The sequence below is a fragment of the Lepidochelys olivacea genome (genome assembly GCF_965140295.1).
Source record: "Lepidochelys olivacea isolate rLepOli2 genome assembly, chromosome: 3".
Classification (NCBI taxonomy): domain Eukaryota; kingdom Metazoa; phylum Chordata; order Testudines; family Cheloniidae; genus Lepidochelys; species Lepidochelys olivacea.
Window position 1 is genome coordinate 126,884,174 of NC_140413.1, and position 19,545 is coordinate 126,903,718.

Consider the following 19,545-nt stretch of genomic DNA (forward strand, 5'->3'; position numbering starts at 1 on the left):
AGGGATTGGTTCCTGAAAAGTAACCAATCCTACCATGAAACATATGATGCAATGTTTGGGTAAGAATGCATGTTTTATGAAAAATGTATGTAAGGTAAAGTTTTGCTGTGTAACTTTGGGTGTGTGGTGCACCCTACATGCACCCCCCTACGCTTCAGTCTGATTAACTAAGTGTAGCTTTGCTGTATGCCAAATAAAGGAACTGAATGACGAGACTTGAGTCAAACTGAATTCTTGGGGAATGAGTGGAAGAGGTATCAGGAAAACCCAAACAATATCTACACACATTCTCCTAACATTCAGTTGGATACCCATCTGCAAAGTGCCAGCATTCTAGAAGCATTAACATTCTGTGCTTGGATAGAATTCTGCTGTATTGTATTCTGTTTAGGTTCTTATACCATGCTCATCACTGTAATTCCTGAGTGCCTAGAATCTCACACTAGATCATTCCCAATTCCTGTAACTCTTGGATAGATACGCACTAGGCCGGTGGTTCTCAAACTTTTGTACTGGTGACCCCTTTCACATTAGCAAGCTTCTGTGTATGACCCCTCCTTAGAAATTAAAAACACATTTTTATATATTTAACACCATTATAAATGCTTGAGGCAAAGTGGGGTTTGGGGTGGAGGCTGACAGTTCACAACCCTCCCTGTAATAACCTTGTGACCCCCTGAGGGGTCCCGACCCCCAGTTTGAGAACCCCTGCGATAGGCTGTGTCTTTGTCCCTTAACATTCCCCAATTCTTGGAATGGGAGAAGAAGTGGGGAGCCAGAAAATGTCATATTTTATTATTTGAAGTTTTGGAAGTCCACATGATCACTTTTCTACAGCTTTCCATCTTCCACTAGAATCAAGGGCTCTGAGCTTTGTAAATACAATACTCCAGGAGCTCCAACACAAATGAGCTCACAGAGGTGTGTTTTCTTTAAGGGAGTGAAAAAATCAGTAGTCTCCCACACAAGAGCACACCACAACCCTGAAGCAAGCTTCCTCTTTTTCCTTTATTGCCATTTGTGAGACAGCTAGCACTGTTAGGCCTCATCTGTACGAGGGGATTTAAGCAAGAACATTTTCCAGTAGGGCTGCCAGGAGTTGGATTCCTAGTGTTGACAAGACTCCAGCCGCTTACAACATTTCTACACCATGTTGACTAAAGCTGCTCAGAGAAAGGGGATAAAAACACCAGAAATCATTTTGGCTCTATGGCTTTGGCAGGTGCTGCCTTTGGTGTAGCTGAGGTGAGGGGTTAGCACTGGTGGGAAGTCTTTGCTAAAGTTCTGTAGCATAGACAAGGCCTTAGTGATGTTGTCTTTCATATTAAATGTTAAAATAAGGTCTCTTCTTCTGGTCTTTTCTGGTTGCTCACATGCAAGTTAAAGACTTCCTGGTACTCAAGAAAAAACAGGGGAAGCTCTACTGGCCTAGTTAACAATCCTCCTCTCAATACAACAAGTACCTGAGGTTGTATGTCAACAGCTACTGACCAGGAAATAGCCGTTCCAGTTATCTACAGAACCCTCGTTATTAGTGTTCGACAATCTACTTCAAAAAGAAGATTGAAAGATTTTGGTTATGAAAAGTCTTTTAAAATCAAATTAATTTCTATTCTATCTAGCCTTATGGGTCATTTCAAGTAAGCTTTTAGCTAGACTTGGCCAAAGAGTATTTGTTGAATGCATGATCTGATAATCTTGCCATTTTTGTGTCCAATAATTTTTCAATGAACATTTTTTCTTGAATTCAAATAGCTCTCATTTTAAAATTAAAATGTCTGAACATTAAAACAGGCGAGTTTCTCAGTTACAGAGCAGGTAAGCTTGATATTAAAAGGAGAATTGTTTAAAGCAGACGTGCTCATAGACTACTCACATCTTTCAGAGTAATGATGTTTGGATGCTGCCCATATCTCAAGAGAATCTCAATTTCTTCAGAGGGGTCTCGTTTGCTCTTATCAATTATCTGGAATAAAGGAAGCACAGACCATAATATATAGGCTGACAGCACCCATCACCAAGCACCAAGATGTCTAATTTAAATGTATTAACATTTAATAGTCTTCTGATAATTATTGTTCTAGGACAGGACAGCCAAAGTTCTGCGATACCAAGAACCACAATGGCAATCTGCCAGAAAACAGATGGTGCAATACCCAGCCTTCCTTTTTATGCCTGCAACTTTGTGACCACAACTGTGAGTACAAGGGGTGTAATTTGAACATTAGCTACTTGAATAGTGTCATAATTGTGACAGGGTCAGGCCAGATGGCTACAGGAGAGTAATTTTTTTTTTGAAGCAGAAAATAATTTTATTTGTGTAACACTTACAAAGAATCACCAAAAAGAATAAAGCAAAACTATGCAACAAAACAAAAGCAAACGCAAGGTATAACACAGCAGCCTTCAGGAGGGAGAAGTGTTCAGGCTACCCTGGGCCCAGAGCCGGGGGGCTTCCTCAACACTCGTGGTCTTCCACCCTCCTGAGTTACCTGGTGGCCTAGAGCGGGGGGGCTTCCTCGACACTCATGGTCTTCCACCCCCTCGAGTTACCTACTGCCACGCCCAGTGTCACCGATTATTCCTCTCCTGAGAGTGCCCGACAAGATGGGCACAGCTGTGGGGTGGGCGGTTTGGGGGTGGAGGGACGTACACCCACGTGTGATAGGACCCCTCCTAGGTGACAGTGATGATGGTATCCACAGCGGCAACGGCTGGGGCTGGGGTCTCTCGCTCTTCCCCTCAATCAAAGGGTCAGACGGAGGGAACCGGATGGGGTCACCGAGCAAAGAACCTCGGACGGCGCCCACCGCTCCTCGAAGGCGTCAAGGGCAGTAGAAGCTGCACTTGCTGGTGGAACGAGAGGATGTGACGGAGGATGGGGTCCTTGCAGCCCAACAGGAGAGGGCTGATGACAGAAACGAGTTTCCCCAGGGTGGAGAGACCGGGTAACAGGGCGGCACTGGGTAGAAAGGGAGGGACGGAGGTGAGGACTAGGCGAACGCCCAGGTCCTCTAGCGGCTCCAGGGGGACAAACACCCCCCCACACCGCCAGGCCCTTCTCCACTGCCTCCTGGGCGGCAGCCTCCGATGCTAAGAAAAAGACGACCTTCCCGTACATTTTGGAGGCCTCCACAATAGCCATGGGTCCTACCACCCTCGCCAATGCCTGCACGTATGTCTCCACGTGGGGCGAGGCGGGCACCAGGAGGCAACGGACGCCGTGCTTCCTGGTCATGGTGGGAAAGGGGCCCCGGCTGCTAGTGATGGTAGCGGAGGTGGTGGGTGGGCGAGATGACGAGGCGGCAGGCGTGCAGGGGGCTGCCACCGCCCGGGCATACGTCTTGGGGGCCGGGGGAGGGACGCTCGCAGAGCTGGTGGAGGGAACAGCAGGGAGGGATGCCATGGTCAATGACGAGGCCACAGCGGTGGGGGCAGACCCTGCCATGGAGGGCCCGGGGGTTTTAGCGGGGCCCTTTCCTTTCTTCACACCCTGGCATTTCCGGCCAACTGGTGGGGGTTTCCTAGAATCTGGGGGGGCGGTGGGCATAGCAGCAGCAGTGGTTGCCCCGATGCCTCCTGCTGCCGATGCCCCAGCGGGGGCGGTGGCAGGTGTTTTGGCAGCAGTGGGGGGGGGCTTGGGGGTTGGGCAGGAGGGTAGGTGGGGGAGGGGCAGCTGAGGTTGTTAGCGGGGCCTCACCCCTCTCATTCCCCGCCATCGTGAGCAGGGAGAGACGGGGAGACACCAGAAGGAGGGGGGGGGAAGGGGGAAGCAGATTAACCACTTCTCCCTGTTGGGCTGCAGGCGGGGGGCGCCAAATGGGTCGGACTGGACAGGGGGAGGAAACAGGAGTTGGGGTCAGGTAGTAGGGGCAAACTGTGGGGTGGGCAGTCCGGGGGGGGGGGAAGGGGGGGGAACGTGGACCCACGCGCATTTGTCCAAAGAGTCTTGTTTGGTCGGCTGTTGTGTCTGGTCCGGACAGTGGAATTCAGGGCAAGCAGCTGAGTCCAGAGGCAGATGGCAAGTTGCCAGCAGGGACGGACAGCGGGGGGGCCATGACGGTTGTAGTAGTGTTGGGGGGGGACCGATGGATCGGGGGGGCAGCTCTGTGCCACACCCCCTGTGCCCCTACAAACGCAGTTAAGACACAGTCAAACTCCCCTCACACGAGAGTCCAGTTCAAAAGTTACTCAGTCTTACAGCCCCCTCCACGATGATTTGTAGCTTCCCTGGGCAATGTCTCTGTCGGCTGTCTTCTCTCCTGGGCTTTGTGGAGCATTCCAAAAATGCCAAACAGATAAGAAGAAAAAAAATAACCTGTCGGTTAATTACGGGTCCACAAACGAACAGCGAACGGCTGGGTCTGGGGGCTTCCACTCCCCTCCTCCGGGGAGCAGGTCGGCAGTCCTCCCGCCCCACGGGTTTCAGCTGGAGCAGTAGCAGCGTCTGAGGGCAGGCGTGGCTGGCAGCAAGCTGGCAGCTGACCAGCTCTCGAATGGCAGCAGAAAAACAGCAAAAAAAAAACCAAAATGAAGAAAAAGCGTCTGGCCCGGTTGGGGGGAAGCTGAAACAGGGGCAAAAAGTAAGAAAAGCCCAGGCCAGGGGGCTTTAGGAGAGTAATAGAAAGCAGATATATTAGCCCCAGGTTAAGTTGGTCCCTTTTCCCTGGGTAAGGTAACAGGGAAGGTTTTTTTTTTTTTTTTTTTTTTTTTTTTGAAACAGAAAGGAAATTTATTTGTAACAGTTACAAAGAATACAAAAGGATAAAATAAAAAAAACTTAGCAACAAAACAACGCAATCAAAAGGTATAACACAACAGCTTTCAGGAGGGAGAGGTGTTCAGGTTAGCCCAGGCCCAGAGCGGGGGGGCTTCCTCGACACTCGTGGTCTTCCACCCTCCTGAGTTACCTGGTGGCCTAGAGCGGGGGGGCTTCCTCGACACTCGTGGTCTTCCACCCTCTCGAGTTACCTAGTGCCGCGCCCAGGGTCACCGACCCTCCCTCTCCTGAGAGTGCCCGACAAGATGGGCACGGCTGCGGGGTGGGTGGTTGGGAGGGAGGGGGGTACACCCATGTATTATAGGACCCCTCCTAGAAGACAGTAATGATGGTATTCACAGCAACTAACGGCTGTGACTGGCGGCTCTCGCTCTTTCCCTCAATCAGAGGGTCAGACGGAGGGAACCGGACGGGGTCACCGAGCAGAGAACCCCGGACAGCGCCCACCGCTCCTCGAAGGTGTCAAGGGAGTCGGTGGACGCTGCCCAGAGGAACTCCGCCCGGATACGTGAATGTACTGAGAGTCGGAAAACGGCCTCACAATCGCAGGACGCCTCATGAGCCAACCTCCGCTCTCTGGTCTTATAAATGGCTGTTTTAGCCAAGGCTAGGAGGAGGCTAACCAGGAGATCCCGCGACTTGGTGGGGCCACGGATGGGGAGTGTATAAATAAAGAGGTGGGGAGAAAAATGAAGCCAAAAGCGCAAAAGAATATTTGTGAGGAGCCGAAAAAGAGGCTGCAATCTGGCACACTCTAAATAGACGTGCGCCAGGGTTTCCCTCACGTTGCAAAAAGGGCAAGTCTCCGGAAGGGAGGTAAAACGTGTCAAAAACACGCCCGTGCTCACAGCCCCGTGAAGGAGCCGCCAACTGATGTCCCCGACGGGCCTCGGGACCAAGGTGGAGTACAGGCTGGCCCACCGAGGTTGCTCACCCTCCAAAGGTGGTAAGAGATCTCGCCACTTTGTATCGGGGCGGGACACCAGGGTGTGGGCATGAAGGGTATGGAGCGTGAGTGTATATAGATATTTCCGTGATGCAACTTGAAAACCGACCGGTTGCAGTTCATGCAGCTGGCTCGCAGTGAAAGGATGAGGGGTGTGTTGGGATCGACAGAGTAGGGGCCCGATGGAAAGGTCCGGCGGGCCTGGGGTAAGGGATGGGCGGGGCGCGCCCTCGCACAAGGCTCGGCTAACATAAGCCCGAGCGGCGGGGGTCAGGGTGGCCTCCACCTCCTGAAGCACGCGCCGGGGGGTGCGAAGGCTGGAGAGCCCCATGCGTCGAGCGAGCGTCAGGGGATCCAGCCAGTCCCCCCGGTCGTAGTCCAGGAGGTCCCCGACCCTCGTAACTCCCGCCAGGACCAACCTCTGGCGCACCGTGCGGGACTCCGCCGCCTGCACACAAAGTTGGGGGTTGTGTAGCAGGGGCTCCGTGAGGAGATCTGCCCCCACGATGGCCGCCACGGACCTGGTCGTTGAAAACAGTTTCCAGGCCCGGAGGAGGTCCTGGTAGAAATCCGGCAGCCCGGAGAGGTCTCGCGGAAAACCTCTCGGACAAAGATAAAAGAGCTGTCGGTCATAGCGGAGCCCATGGAAGCGGCGTAAAAAGGCATGCGCCAATATGCTCCACGGCGAACTACCTGCACTATAAAGGAGCCTCTGCAGGGCCTGGAGGCGGAAAACGCGGACCTGAGTGTACAGACACTTCAGGCCCTGCCCTCCTTCCTTCAGGGGCAAGTGGAGAACTCCAACAGGGGCCCAGTGCAATCCTGACCAAAAGAACTCCAGAATCAATCTCCGGAGGTGGGACAGGAAACCCGGGGCCGGGGCTAGGGTGTTGAGCCGGTACCAGAGCGTGGACAGGACTAGTTGGTTAAGCACCAGTGCTCTCCCCCGAAGGGAGAGACATCGGAGTAGCCTCGTCCATTTCCTGATCCGCTCAATCACGCCGCCTTCCAAATTTTGCCAGTTCTCCGGCGGAGAAGGGTGCGTGGCAGAAAGGTAAACGCCGAGATAGAGCAGAGGGCCGGCACTCCACCGGATGGTCTGAAGCGCGGGTGGGAGGGGGCTTACCTGCCGCCAGCCCCCCACCGCCAAGCCAGAGCTCTTGACCCAGTTGACTCGGGCGGAGGAGGCTGCCGAAAAGATGGCTTGGCATGCCTCCACTCGCGCCAAGTCGCCCGGGTCCTGGACCACGAGGAGGACGTCATCGGCGTACGCCGACAGGACCAGTCGCAGCTCCGGCTCCCGCAGCACCAACCCCGTCAACCTCCTGCGGAGGAGACAGAGGAAAGGCTCGATCGCCAGAGCGTACAGCTGGCCTGAGAGGGGACACCCCTGCCGCACCCCTCGCCCGAAGCTGACCGGTTCGGTCAGGGTCCAGTTGAGCCTAACCAGACACTCCGCGGAGGCGTACAGCACCCGGAGAAAACTCACAAACTGAGGTCCGAATCCAAACGCTCGCAGGGTGCTCAGGAGGTACCCATGATCTACCCTATCGAACGCCTTCTCTTGATCGAGAGACAGGAGGGCGAATGACAGACCGTCTCTCCGCCCGAGTTCCAAAAGGTCTCGGACTAAAAAGAGGTTGTCAAAAATGCTGCGACCCGGGACAGTATAGGTCTGGTCTGGGTGAATCACGTCCGCCATCACGGACCCTAGCCGCAGCGAGATTGCTTTCGCTACGATTTTGTAATCCGTGCTAAGGAGTGAGAGGGGACGCCAGTTTCGTAAATCGCGGAGGTCCCCCTTCTTCGGCAGCAAGGCGAGCACCGCTCGTCTGCACGAGAGAGGGAGGGCCCCGCTCTGCAAGGACTCAGCCCAGACAGTGACTAGGTCTGGGCCAAGGATGTCCCAGAACGCGCAGTAAAACTCCACGGTCAGCCCGTCCATGCCCGGAGATTTATTGGTGGGCATGCGACGGAGGGCGTCCGAGAACTCGGCCAGGGTGAGAGGCAGCTCTAGCCGGTCTCGGTCGCCCACGCTGACCGTGGGGAGTTCCTCCCAGAGCACCCCGCAAGCGCCAGGATCGGTCGGATCCGGGGAGAAAAGGTTTGCGTAGAAGTCACGGGCCCTCCCACACATCTCCTCCGGATCCGTGAGGGGGGTGCCGTCTTCCGCTAGAAGGCAGGTGACGTGTTTTTTGGCCCCCCTCGTTTTCTCCAGGGCGTAGAAGAAGCGGGAGCCGCGATCCATCTCCTGAAGGAGGCGGATGCGGGACCGGACAAAGGCACCTCGGGCCCGGTGGTCCTCGAGGGCTCGAAGTTCCTCCCGCTTCTCCCGGCACGCTCCGCAGAGGGACGGGTCCCCGGGGCTGGCGGCCAGGCGCCTCTCTAGCTCTAAGACCTCCCGTTCCAACTGCTCTATCGCCGCATTTCTCCGTCGGCTGGTGCCCCGAGTGTAGTTGCGGCAGAAGAGCTTGGCGCGCACCTTCCCTAAATCCCACCAGCGCCGCACCGAGGGAAAGGCACGCCACTGCTCCCGCCAGGCCAGCCAAAACTCCCGGAAGGACATCACAAAGCTCTCGTCCTCCAACAGGCTGTTGTTAAAATGCCAGTAAGCCGGCCCCGGTCCCTCTGCACGGAGGGAGACCGTGACGGCAACCAAATGATGGTCGGAAAAAGGGGCCGGCCGAATGGTGGAGGAGTGGGCCTGTGAAAGATGGAGACGGGATAGATAAATACGGTCTAACCGAGAGCGGTGCGACCGACGGGCCTCCACCCGAACGAAGGTAAACGTGGAAGTATCATCTGGGTGATGGTCACGCCAGACGTCCACTAGGGAGTGATAGTCGACTATGTCTCGAAGAATGGTCGCGGCGGCCGGGCTCGGCTCGGCCCCCGAGCGGTCCCGTTCCTCGAGGGTGGTGTTAAAGTCCCCTCCCAGGATCAGGCACTCGTGTGAATCCAGGGTGTCGAGAAATTCGGACACCTGCTGGTAAAATTGCGGCCGCTGTGAGCTCACTTGCGGGGCATAGATATTAACAAAATTGACCACGAGCCCCTCCAAACGAACTCGGAGGTGCAACAAGTGGCCCGGCACGGCCTCAGTGACTCCGAGCACCTCGGGCCGCAGGGTGGGGGAGAACAGGGTCGCCACTCCAGCTTGCCAAGCCGTGCAGTGGCTAAAGTATACCCCGTCCCCCCATTCCAGCCGCCACCTATCCTCGGCGGTTGGGTCCGTGTGGGTCTCCTGCAGGAAAACCACAGAGTACCTCCCCTCCCGAAGGTAGGAGAGCACCTGGGACCTGCGGAGAGCCATCCTACAGCCCCTGGTGTTCAGGGTTACAATGATGAGAGGTGTCATGCGGAGGGCTGGGGGGGTGGGGAGTTCTCAGGGGTGGGGGTACTCATGGCCCCCGGCGGGTCACGTAGCAACCCGTGTCCCATCCCGTGAGTAAGTAACTCTTTCCGGAAGCTGCGGGCCCGCTCGTAGGCCGCGGCACCGCCCTTCCCTTGCCCTCTACCCTCCCTCATAAGGGCTCTCGCGGCCCGAAGGAGTCGATCAAAGTCCCCCCATTGCTGGAGAGCCAGCTGTGCCCTATCGCGGGCACCACGGCATCGTTTCAAGAACTCCCGTAATGCATGCTGCAGCTCATGGGGGGGTAGGGTTACAACTCCCAGAGCAGTCCCTGGTGGGGCTTTTGATGCAGCTTCGTGGTCCGCTAAGGCGGGTAGGCAGGGTGCGGACCGCCGACGGGGTGTCTGACAGGCTGGGGTTACTAACTCCATCTCGTGCCTTGGGGCGGACGGGGATGGCAGGGGGAAAGGTGCAACTCCTGGGGAGTCGCAACTAGAAAACATAAAGACTGCTCCCTGGGGGGAATCTGCAAAAGGCGGAAAAGAAATAACCCCAGGGGCGGCGGTAGCCTTGCAGGAGGAGGGAGACTGAACTGGAATAGGGGTGGGGGCAGGGGCAGAGGTAAGGCCCTGGGCTTCAGGAGGCGCACAGCGAAAAGAAGGCGCCTCCCGAGCAGGGTCGGGGGTGAAGGGGCAAGGGAGGGGGCTCCGAGGAATGCTAGGTACTGGCTCCGGGGTGGTCGTGGCAGCCATGGCCCCAGGCGGTAAACCACTTTCCGTGGGGTGCTCACCCGGAAAGGCAGTCAGGGGGAAAGGGCATGGGGAGAGGGGGCCTGGGGTGAGATTGCCCAAATCGAGGCCGGCCGGCAGTAAATCATCCCCTCCCTGGGTGACCGGGGTCAAATCCAGGGCTTCAATCTCTGCGTACACAGAGGAGAGGCCGACTCCCACCACCCCAGGGGCCTCTCCGCTAGGGCCCGCCTCGGCGGTCACGTCGGGGTTCATTGGGAGTTCAGGTGGTATCTGGTTAGAAGGGGCTTCCCCCGGGGCTTCGGAGGGGAGGGTCCCCCGCGGAGGGGGGATTCCACCCTCCAATGCTGGTCTATCTTCACCTCCCGACACCAGCGAATGGATCTCACTCGTGGTCGAGGCGGGAGGCTCAGGGTCGGTACCTCCCTTCCTGGTCTTCCGGGGGGCTTCCGCGTCAGATGAATGCAGCGGAGCTCGAGCCCTCCGCTTGCCTCGCTTCCCCTGGACTACAGTCCAGCCCTCCATGGCGTCGTCCGGGGGTGGAGTAGCAGGGGACGGAGCGGGGCGCGGAGGCAGAGGTTCAGGGGTTTGGGGGGGTAGCGGTAAGGCAGCATTAGGGGCGGGGGGTTCTCCTTGGGGCGAGCCCTCTCCTGCACCCGGTAAAAGCTTTGCCACACCCCCCTCCATAGGCTCTGCCGAGGTGGTTACGGCAAGAGTGGGACTCCCGTGGTCGCCCGGGCGTTGTTGGAGGGGTGCCTCTTGGGCCCGGACGGGGGCAGCGGTGGATCGGGTGGGAGGGGGGGTGGTGTCGGGTGCCGGGTGGCCAGGGGTGTCGGCAACAACAGGGCCGATATCCCGCCGGGTCTCGGGGGTCTCAGGTGCCCCTCTCCCCCGGGCCAAAGGGCAGTCCCTGCGGACATGCCCTGCCGAGCGGCAGAGGTAGCACCGGGCCTCTCCGGTGGAATAAAAGACCCTATAGCGGGCTCCCTGGTAGGGAACTAGGAAGGACCCCTCGAGCGCCTCTCCGTCACGCACCCCCGCCGGCAGTAAAATCTGCACTTGCCGGCGGAACGATAGAACGTGACGGAGGGCGGGGTCCTTGCAGCCTAACGGGAGAGGGCTAATAACAGAAACAAGCTTCCCCAGGGCAGAAAGAGCAGGTAACAGGGCAACATTAGGTAAAAAGGGAGGAACGGAGGTGAGGACGAAGCGAACGCCCAGATCTTCTAGCGGTTCCAGGGGGAGAAACACCCCCCCCACCACTAGGCCCTTCTCCACCGCCTCCTGGGCGGCAGTCTCCGAGGCCAGAAAGAGAACGACCTTCCCATACATCTTGGAGGCCGCCACAATGGCCATGGGTCCTACCACTTTCGCCAACGCCTGCACGTATGCCTCCACGTGGGGCGAGGCGGGTACTAGGAGGCAACGAACACCGTGCTTCCTGGTCAGGGCGGGAAAAGGGCCCCGACTACTAGTAATGGCAGCGGAGGCAGTGGGAGGGCGAGATGAGGAGGCGGCAGGTGAGGGGGGGCCTGTCGCCACCTGGGCATACGTCCTGGGGGCCGGGGGAGGGATGGTCGCAGAGCTGGTGGAGGGAACAGCTGGGAGGGGTGCCGCAATCGATGACGAGGCCACTGTGGTGGGGGCGGCCTCTGCCACGGAGGGTCCAGCGGCATTAGCGGGGCCCTTCCCTTTTGGCCCGCTTCGATTTTTCCGTCTAACTGGGGGGGGGTTCCTAGAATCTAGTGGGGCAGGAACCAGAGCAGCAGTAGTAATCGCCCCGGTGCCTCCCACTGCCGATGCCCCAGCGGGGGCGGTGGCAGGGGTTCTAACAATGGAGGCGGTGGGGAAATCTTGAGGGGTGGGCAGGAGGGTAGATGGGGAAGGGGCAACCAATTTCGGTGGAGGGGCCTTGCGTCCCTCCTTCTCTGCCATTGTAAGCAGGGAGAGACAGGGAAACACTGGGAGGGGGGGGGGCAAAAATCGGGGTCCGGTAGTAGGGGTAGGCTATGAGGTAAACAATCCGGGGGGGGGGGTGGGGGAAGGACAACCCACCACAAGTGTCCAAAGAGTCTCGCTTGGTTGGTTGTTATGCCTGGTCCAAAAGGCAAAGTCCAAAGCAAACAGCTGGATCCGAAGGCAGATGGCAGATTGCCAGCAGGGACGAAGCAGCGGGGGCCGTGATAGTTGTAATAGTGGTGGGGGGGGTTGGGGGCACCGATGGATCTGGGGGTAGCTCCCTGCTACACCCCTGTGCCGCCGCAGGCGCAGCTGAAATGCAGTCAACTCCCCCCCCCGAGGGTAGAAATTCAAAAGAAATCCCTCAGTCTTACGGCCTCTCTCCACGATGATTCATAGCTGCCCGGGAGTTCTCCGGCCTCTGGCGTCTGCTACAGCTGTTGGCTCTGTCCCAAGGCTCTCGGAAAAAGTCCAGGCAAAAAGCAAAACAGCTGGGTCTGGGGGGGTCCACTCCCCTCTCCGGACAGCAGGTTGGCAGTCCTCCCCCCCTCCTCCGGGGGTTTCAAGTAAGCAAGGAGCAAAGTCCAAAAGCAGGCATCGGGGGGGGGGGTGCTGGCGACCGGCCAGCACACTGACGCAGCTCAAAAAAACGGGAAAAAACGAAACCAAAAAAACAAAGCGTCCGGCCCAAACGCGGGGGGGGAAACTAAGCAAAAGGAAAAGTGTGAAAAATCCGGGCCGGGGGGCTTTAGGAAAGAAAGGAAAGCAAATAGCTCAGGAGCGAGTGAAGAACGATTCCGGCTCCTTAACAGGGAAGGGTCCAGAACAATCAGGAACCTTCTGGAGACAATTAGGGCAGACAGGCTAATTAGAACACCTGCAGTCAATCAAGAAGCTGCTAGAATCAATTAAGGCAGGCTAATCAGGGCTCCTGGGTTTAAAAAGGAGCTCACTTCAGTTTGTGGTGCGCATGTGAGGAGCTGAGAGTGAGAAGGAGTACTGCTGGAGAACTGAAGAGTACAAGCATTATCAGACACCAGGAGGGAGGTCCTATGGTGAGGATAAAGAAGGTGTTGGGAGGAGGCCATGGGGAAGTAGCCCAGGGAGTTGTAGCTGTCGCACAGCTGTTCCAGGAGGCACTCGACAGCTGCATTCCACAGGGCCCTGGGCTGGAACCCGGAGTAGAGGGTGGGCCCGGGTTCCCCCAAACATCCCAACTCCTGGTCAGACACAGGAGGAGTTGACCTGGACTGTGGGTTCATGAAAATGACCAAACTGAGGGCTGCCGTGAAGCTCCAAGGCGAGCAAATCCGCCAATAAGCGCAAGACCCACCAAGGTAGAAGAGGAACTTTGTCACATAATAAATAAATGCAGGCAGCCATAACACTGTCTTGTATTTGCATCATCCTCGGTAGATAAATAGGAATTGCTTGTCAGATATATTTTTTCATTGCTGATTAACCGATGAAAGACATTCACAGGCATAAAGGAGGTATAACAGACTTGAGCTGCAGCCTGTTGTATTCATTATTCTCTGTGGGCCACACTACCATACTGAACTAGAGGGTGACCATAAGCTGAGCTTGGCCCTCAGGCCAAACTGTGGTCACCTCCATTCTAGGAAGAAAACATCAACTGCTTGGTACATCATCATTTTCTATATTCAACCCATACATACATCTATTGCACTGTACAGGGGCATAAAGAGTTTGACTAAATTCTGGTCTGTAGACAGCAGGTCTAAGGAAAACATTACACCTGCTGCTTAAATGCCACCCCTGCAAATAGAGCCTGCTGCTAGGATGTCATTTTTTTCTCATCGACATTTCTACCTGCTACAATTGGGATGTCAGTCAAAGAGGCTTGGCTGCTTGCCCAGCTGAGTGCATTGCTTTCAGTGCTGAATGTTAAATGGTTCTTCATATCTTATATGTAAATGATAAATATGAACAAAAGTATTTACAAAACAGCTAGGGGAAATTAGCCTTACTGTGGAGTCTCAGCTGTAACTCCAGAACTAAAGTTGTAACATCCACTCCACTATAAGCCCAATTTTCAAAAAAATTTCTGGCCAGGAGAAATTCACACCAAAAGATGAGACTTTCTCTTCCCCTTCCCCGCCCCCTGGGACGTTCTGGGGGCATTATGAGATACACTTTTGAATAATAGGGCTCTGAAAAAATAATTGTGACATTTTCATAAACTCGTAACTCAACAACTTTTGACTCTTAAGGCTTCAAACTTCAGATACGTGTAGTTCTCTATGAGAACTACCACAATGGTATAGATTTAACACAATTTCATCCACAACTAAAAACTTCTTAAAAGCACTGACTTTCTTAACATTGATACTTATTAGTGCACATCAACTGTGGCACATTTGCATTTATTGTGGAGATCAGCGGTTGGGGGTACACATTTGTGGGTAGGTCAGTGATTTGATTACACGTCAATAGTTGGTTCACACATTTTAAGTATATATCAACTGTCAGAGTGTGGGCCAGCAGTTGTGCACATATGAGTAAATGCTGAGAAAAAGAATTTCCAAAAACAGGCGGCAGGAAAAAATCCTACTAGCAACTTCTCCTCAGAATAGTGTTATTCACCAAGCTTAGGGGAACCAAGACAATGCTCAGAAAGACAGTGGATTCCCTCTTTGAATGAATACTCACATGTAGGACCCCAGAGTCTTAAAATGTCCCAATCAATCAGTAACTGTTTCATACAGAAAAGTATCCAAGGGCAAGTCCTCAGCTGGTGTAAATCAACCTAGCTCCTTTGCAGTCAGTGGAGCTACACTAATTTACACCAGCTAAAAATCTGGTCCCCTGGTATGTAGTCAGTAGAATGAGAGATGCCGTACCATGTTCTTAATTCGTTTTTATCACACACATTTCTATGAAAGAAAACTCCAAGTAGTGCATAGGATTAAATCACAAATACAAAAAATATATAGTGTCTATTTAAATTCTATTTATCTTATTTCAAGAGACGAGAGAACACAAATACACTTTAAAAATCTCAGTCATTGATCAAATACTCAGACAACCAACACTCAGCTATGAACCACTCTGCCAATCATTTAATTAAAAGCATCATGAATAATACTTATTATCTGCAAAGTGCTCTACACACACAATTAATGCTCATAACAACCACGGGTGATAAATACTATCTCACAAACGGAGATAGGTGGGTTATATAAATGACTTGTCCAAGGCCACACAACAAATCATCAGAGCTGGGAACAGAACTTCTCTATTCCTGACTCCCAGGCCCATGGGCAGTCCACTAGGACATGCTAGAACAGATTGTCACCGTGATGATCCCTCTTTTCAACACTGTCACGCTGGCTTGCAGATGAATGGTGACTGATAAAATAACAAGAGAGACAGCTGCACCACTGGTGACAGAAATCCTTCTCCAATTCAGACTGACTGCAGCATATGGAATGTTTATATTCTTATGCTGCAGCGGTCACAGGGGAAAAGTTATAATTTTGCCTGCCTAAATTCCTCCTGCACTTTCTTCGTCACTTCCACTACAAAATTGTTGTGATGTACTGTTAAACAGCAGCCAGGTTCCAGCCCAGAGGTGGAGGCATTTCAGCAATGGATAAAGTGATTCACAATATGGCTGGAAGAAGAGCTGAATACTCGCAGTTGGGGCCAGATTTTCAAAAAAGCTCTGAGTTTTTGGTGCTGAGTTCTTTAGAAAATCTAGCCATAAAAGTGTCATCATGTGAACTGTTGGGTGCAGAGAACAAATCTTGCCTTGTTCAAGTGCCCTCGTGAAATACCAAAATGAGGCATTGCTCACAGTAGATTATGCAGATATTCCAAATGCAATCAAGCAAGATTCTGATGAGCTACCCAGGTTTAGTGGTGGGTAGATGCCCTAGAGGGCCTGACTCAACCTTGGTGAGGCTCAGATGCCATTTGAAGTAGATTGTGCATACCTTTCTAATATGATTGACATTCTCCTCTCTTGCGTGCTTTGATCAGCCGTGAAACAGTTAACAAGCTAGAAACTGGCTTCCTTCATCACATTGGGGTCAATGCTTTTTCCCTCTTACTCACGCTTCAGAGTTTATATCTGAATATAAATATCTAATGATTAGAGATCATGATGAGAACTAATGTGTCCCCTCTGCCTATGTAGAGGGTAGACACCTCTCTGAATCATCCTGTGCTGGCCAATGTTGAGCCAGCATACTGGAGCAGACTGACCTCAGTTCTGACTCTGAGCCAGTGTGCAATTCCTGTGTTTCTATCTTCCACATTAACACCCCATTTATTTGAGAGGGGGAACCTCTCACTTTGCAGAGCTATTGTTTCGGGCTATGTGCTCCAAACAAGGAACCCTGCACTGGCTACACTGGTTCCATGAGGGCTATGGATTTCTTTCCTAAAAAAAGAAAGCTTAAATTCTGGGAAGATGAAAAGCACTAAGTATTACTACTATTATGATGTAGTTAAGTAGTTTGATTTCTAGTAGAGTTCCAGACTGTTGAGCTCTGAATAAATTTGTTGACGCTTCAGATAGGCAGCCAAACTTCTGAATGATGATTGGCACCCAAGTCAATCTGCAAACCTTCTGAGGGCTTGTCTATATGAGGGGTTTAGTCTGCAGCATGCATTATGCAAGCCGCACCAATAGCGGGTACAGGGGATGGTGTGCTCTCTTTCAGTGCCCATCATTGTGTACACACAGTGGCAGCTTGCAGCATATTAAGGGCATGCCATTCTTGAAGTGTATCCTATGGTTCTTTCTTCGCTGCTGAGCAGCATGCATTCTGAGATTTTTCACCCTGCCTGTTGTGACATGCAAAGAGGAAGCCAGACAAATTCCAGTTAGAGGACAACAAGCAGAATGATAGTAGTGGACTGATTCCTGGAGCAGCTTCACAGCATTCAGTGCCATTTCTGGGCTCAGGAAACCAGTGCTGATTGGTGGGAAAGGGTTGCTTTGCAGACCTGGGATGACCTGCAGGGGTGAGAAAATTTCAGGATGGGAAAGGCAACCTTTTTGGAGATATGTGCTCAATTAGCCCTGGAGATGCAGCAGCAGCAGCATGCCAACAGGTAGAGCGCCAAACCCACGGACAAGTGAGTCACCATTGCCATCTGGAAGTTGGCCACCCAAGCATTACTGGTATAACACTGCAAAGCCCGCTGCTCTAACAGCAGCATGTACTGGTCCAGAGCATTTGGGGTTGTGTTGCGTTTGCGTGTCCCTATCTTTGGGACGCTGCTGTTGACGCTGTCCCTGGGAATTTCCATGCTGTCCTTGGCCACTCCCACATTTTCTCTGGAAAGCTCCTGGTCTGTTTCCTCCTCTGCATTCAATCACTGCCTTCACAGCTCTGCTGTTTTGGGGACCCTGTAAAAATCTCTGTGAATGTTTCATCCTAGGGTTTCACTTTTCTCCCCCTCAGCTTGTCCAGCTACTCAACTGTCAATAGAAGCCCTGTGCTTGAGGGTCTGGCCGATGCAGGTGATGTGCCTTTAGGAGTAATAAAAACTCCAGAAGCGGTGATTTTTCATATTCTAGAGAGGCTGTGATGGCATTTTTATATGCATTTCTGACTTTACCCCTCTGAGATTCTTTCCAGCCTTGGGAGAATCTCAGAGATGGTAAGTGGTGTGTGTGCGAGGATGGCTGCACTGGGATTTTGTGTTTGCTGTTTGGTTTTGCCTTTATGCCGTGGAGAGTGTGGCTTGGGTGGGTTGCAAATTATGTTCGTGATCTGGCTTTGCAGTTTTGGTGTGCCTATATGGTGTTGGAGAAGTTAGCGGTGGGCGAGCTGAATAGTAATCCCCTCTACATCCCCTTTAGGTTGGCCTGATTCTTGAAGACGTTACACTGAGGCAGGTGACTAGGAGGCAGAGAATGGCCTTATTCAGAAAGGCAAAGGGAAGACCAGTGAGATATGCAGTGAAGTTATTCATTGAAGGGGCAAGGTTGCGGAAGATTGGGGAGGAGCTAAATGGTGCACTGAGTATGTGACTGGATGTAAGCGGAGGATGCAGGCAGTTTCAATGAACTTTGTCCGACAGACCCTGCCAAAAGACATTGTAGCATAGCTCAGCATATTTTTGCCTGTAAACGAGTCAGTTTATGTAATAAGCATAAATCGTACATATAAGAATGTAGCCAGCTGTTGACCCCATGTAACCCCGAGATAAGCACGGAGAATATAGCACCGCAGAGGACTTCCCCCCGGCGGAGTCCTGCCTAGTCAGCTGTTCCAAACGGCCAGAGTCCACTGCAGCCCCTCCGCGCATCCTAGGGGCTCCCTGCGCAGATTGGAGCGTAAGTTCTTCCTTCCTTCAATAAAGCATAGTTTACTATTCTTAGGCCTGAGTGTCCTCCTTTCGCTGGTATCTTCCCCCCCAGCCCTTGCGGGCACATTCACCAAGATGGTTCCCCCAGAACCTATTCGACATTGGTGAGGCCTCATCTGGAGTACTGTGTCCAGTTTTGGGCCCCACACTTCAAGAAGGATGTGGATAAATTGGAGAGAGTCCAGCAAAGGGCAACAAAAATGATTAGGGGACTGGAACACATGAGTTATGAGGAGAGGCTGAGGGAGCTGGGATTGTTTAGCCTGCAGAAGAGAAGAATGAGGGGGGATTTGATAGCTGCTTTCAACTACCTGAAAGGGGGTTCCAAAGAGGATGGCTCTAGACTGCTCTCAATGGTAGCAGATGAGAGAACGAGGAGTAATGGTCTCAAGTTGCAGTGGGGGAGGTTTAGATTGGATATTAGGAAAAACTTTTTCACTAAGAGGGTGGTGAAACACTGGAATGCGTTACCTAGGGAGGTGGTAGAATCTCCTTCCTTAGAGGTTTTTAAGGTCAGGCTTGACAAAGCCCTGGCTGGGATGATTTAACTGGGAATTGGTCCTGCTTTGAGCAGGGGGTTGGACTAGATGACCTTCTGGGGTCCCTTCCAACCCTGATATTCTATGATTCTATGAAGTGTTACAGGAGTAGAAGGGAGTTGTGAGCTATACTGTGGGGATGACCATGTAGCTCTCCCCCACAATGTCTGGACCAAAACTGAGCAATTTCTCAGTTTTAGATGTTGCTTTACCTCCCTTGCAGCCACAGTGAAAGTGGAGTGAGAAATAGTTAGGGTTCTGCACTGATTGCCTGAAGCATATTAATATAGGTCCTCCTGAGCTGTTTACTCTTTATCCAGCACTGGTTGCCATTCTGGTTGTGACCCGTCATGCTAAGCAGATGTCCATGAACAGAGCTTTATTCTGGTAGCTGGCCACAATTGCTTCCTGCACTGATGCTTCTCAGATGGCGATGAGATCCAAAGTCTCAGTGCAACTGCTCGAGGCAGATTTCAGGGCTTCTGGGTAATACTGCAGCTTTTGTGACCCTTGATTTCAGGTGCAAATGGGGACATGCAGGTAAACAGACCAGTCAGTAACGGTCACCTGCAAAGCAGTGTGGGACTGCCATTGGAGGACTGCCAAAGCTGTAAGCAGCAACACTGGGTGCACACAAACAATGGACCAGACTACTTTGCTGTGCAGCAAAGTTAGTGAGCTTTGAAAGAAGGCTTTCGAGTTCATGATAAATGTGGTGTTTGTGTTGTGTACATAAGTGTTTTCAAACCAGATTAATTTGACTTAATCCAGTTTAACCCCGTCCAGTGTAGACAAGCCTTTAGACTTTCCCTCTGCTAACATCGACCATCCCTCACCCTGATAATTTTGCATTTCCTTTGAGACAATATTTC

General features: G+C 52.9%; 1 protein-coding gene across 4 annotated transcripts in view; it reads right to left on the reverse strand.

Moving 5' to 3' along the window:
- The window catches only part of RPS6KA2 (ribosomal protein S6 kinase A2), a 475,722-nt gene that overhangs the window by 19,342 nt on the left and 436,835 nt on the right, over positions 1 to 19,545 (reverse strand). For all 4 annotated transcript variants that reach the window (XM_084622452.1, XM_084622451.1, XM_084622454.1 and 1 more), the window contains one exon: positions 1,877 to 1,966. In XM_084622452.1, the coding sequence (XP_084478578.1) occupies positions 1,877 to 1,966 (90 nt within the window). The remainder of the gene's footprint in view (positions 1 to 1,876; positions 1,967 to 19,545) is intronic.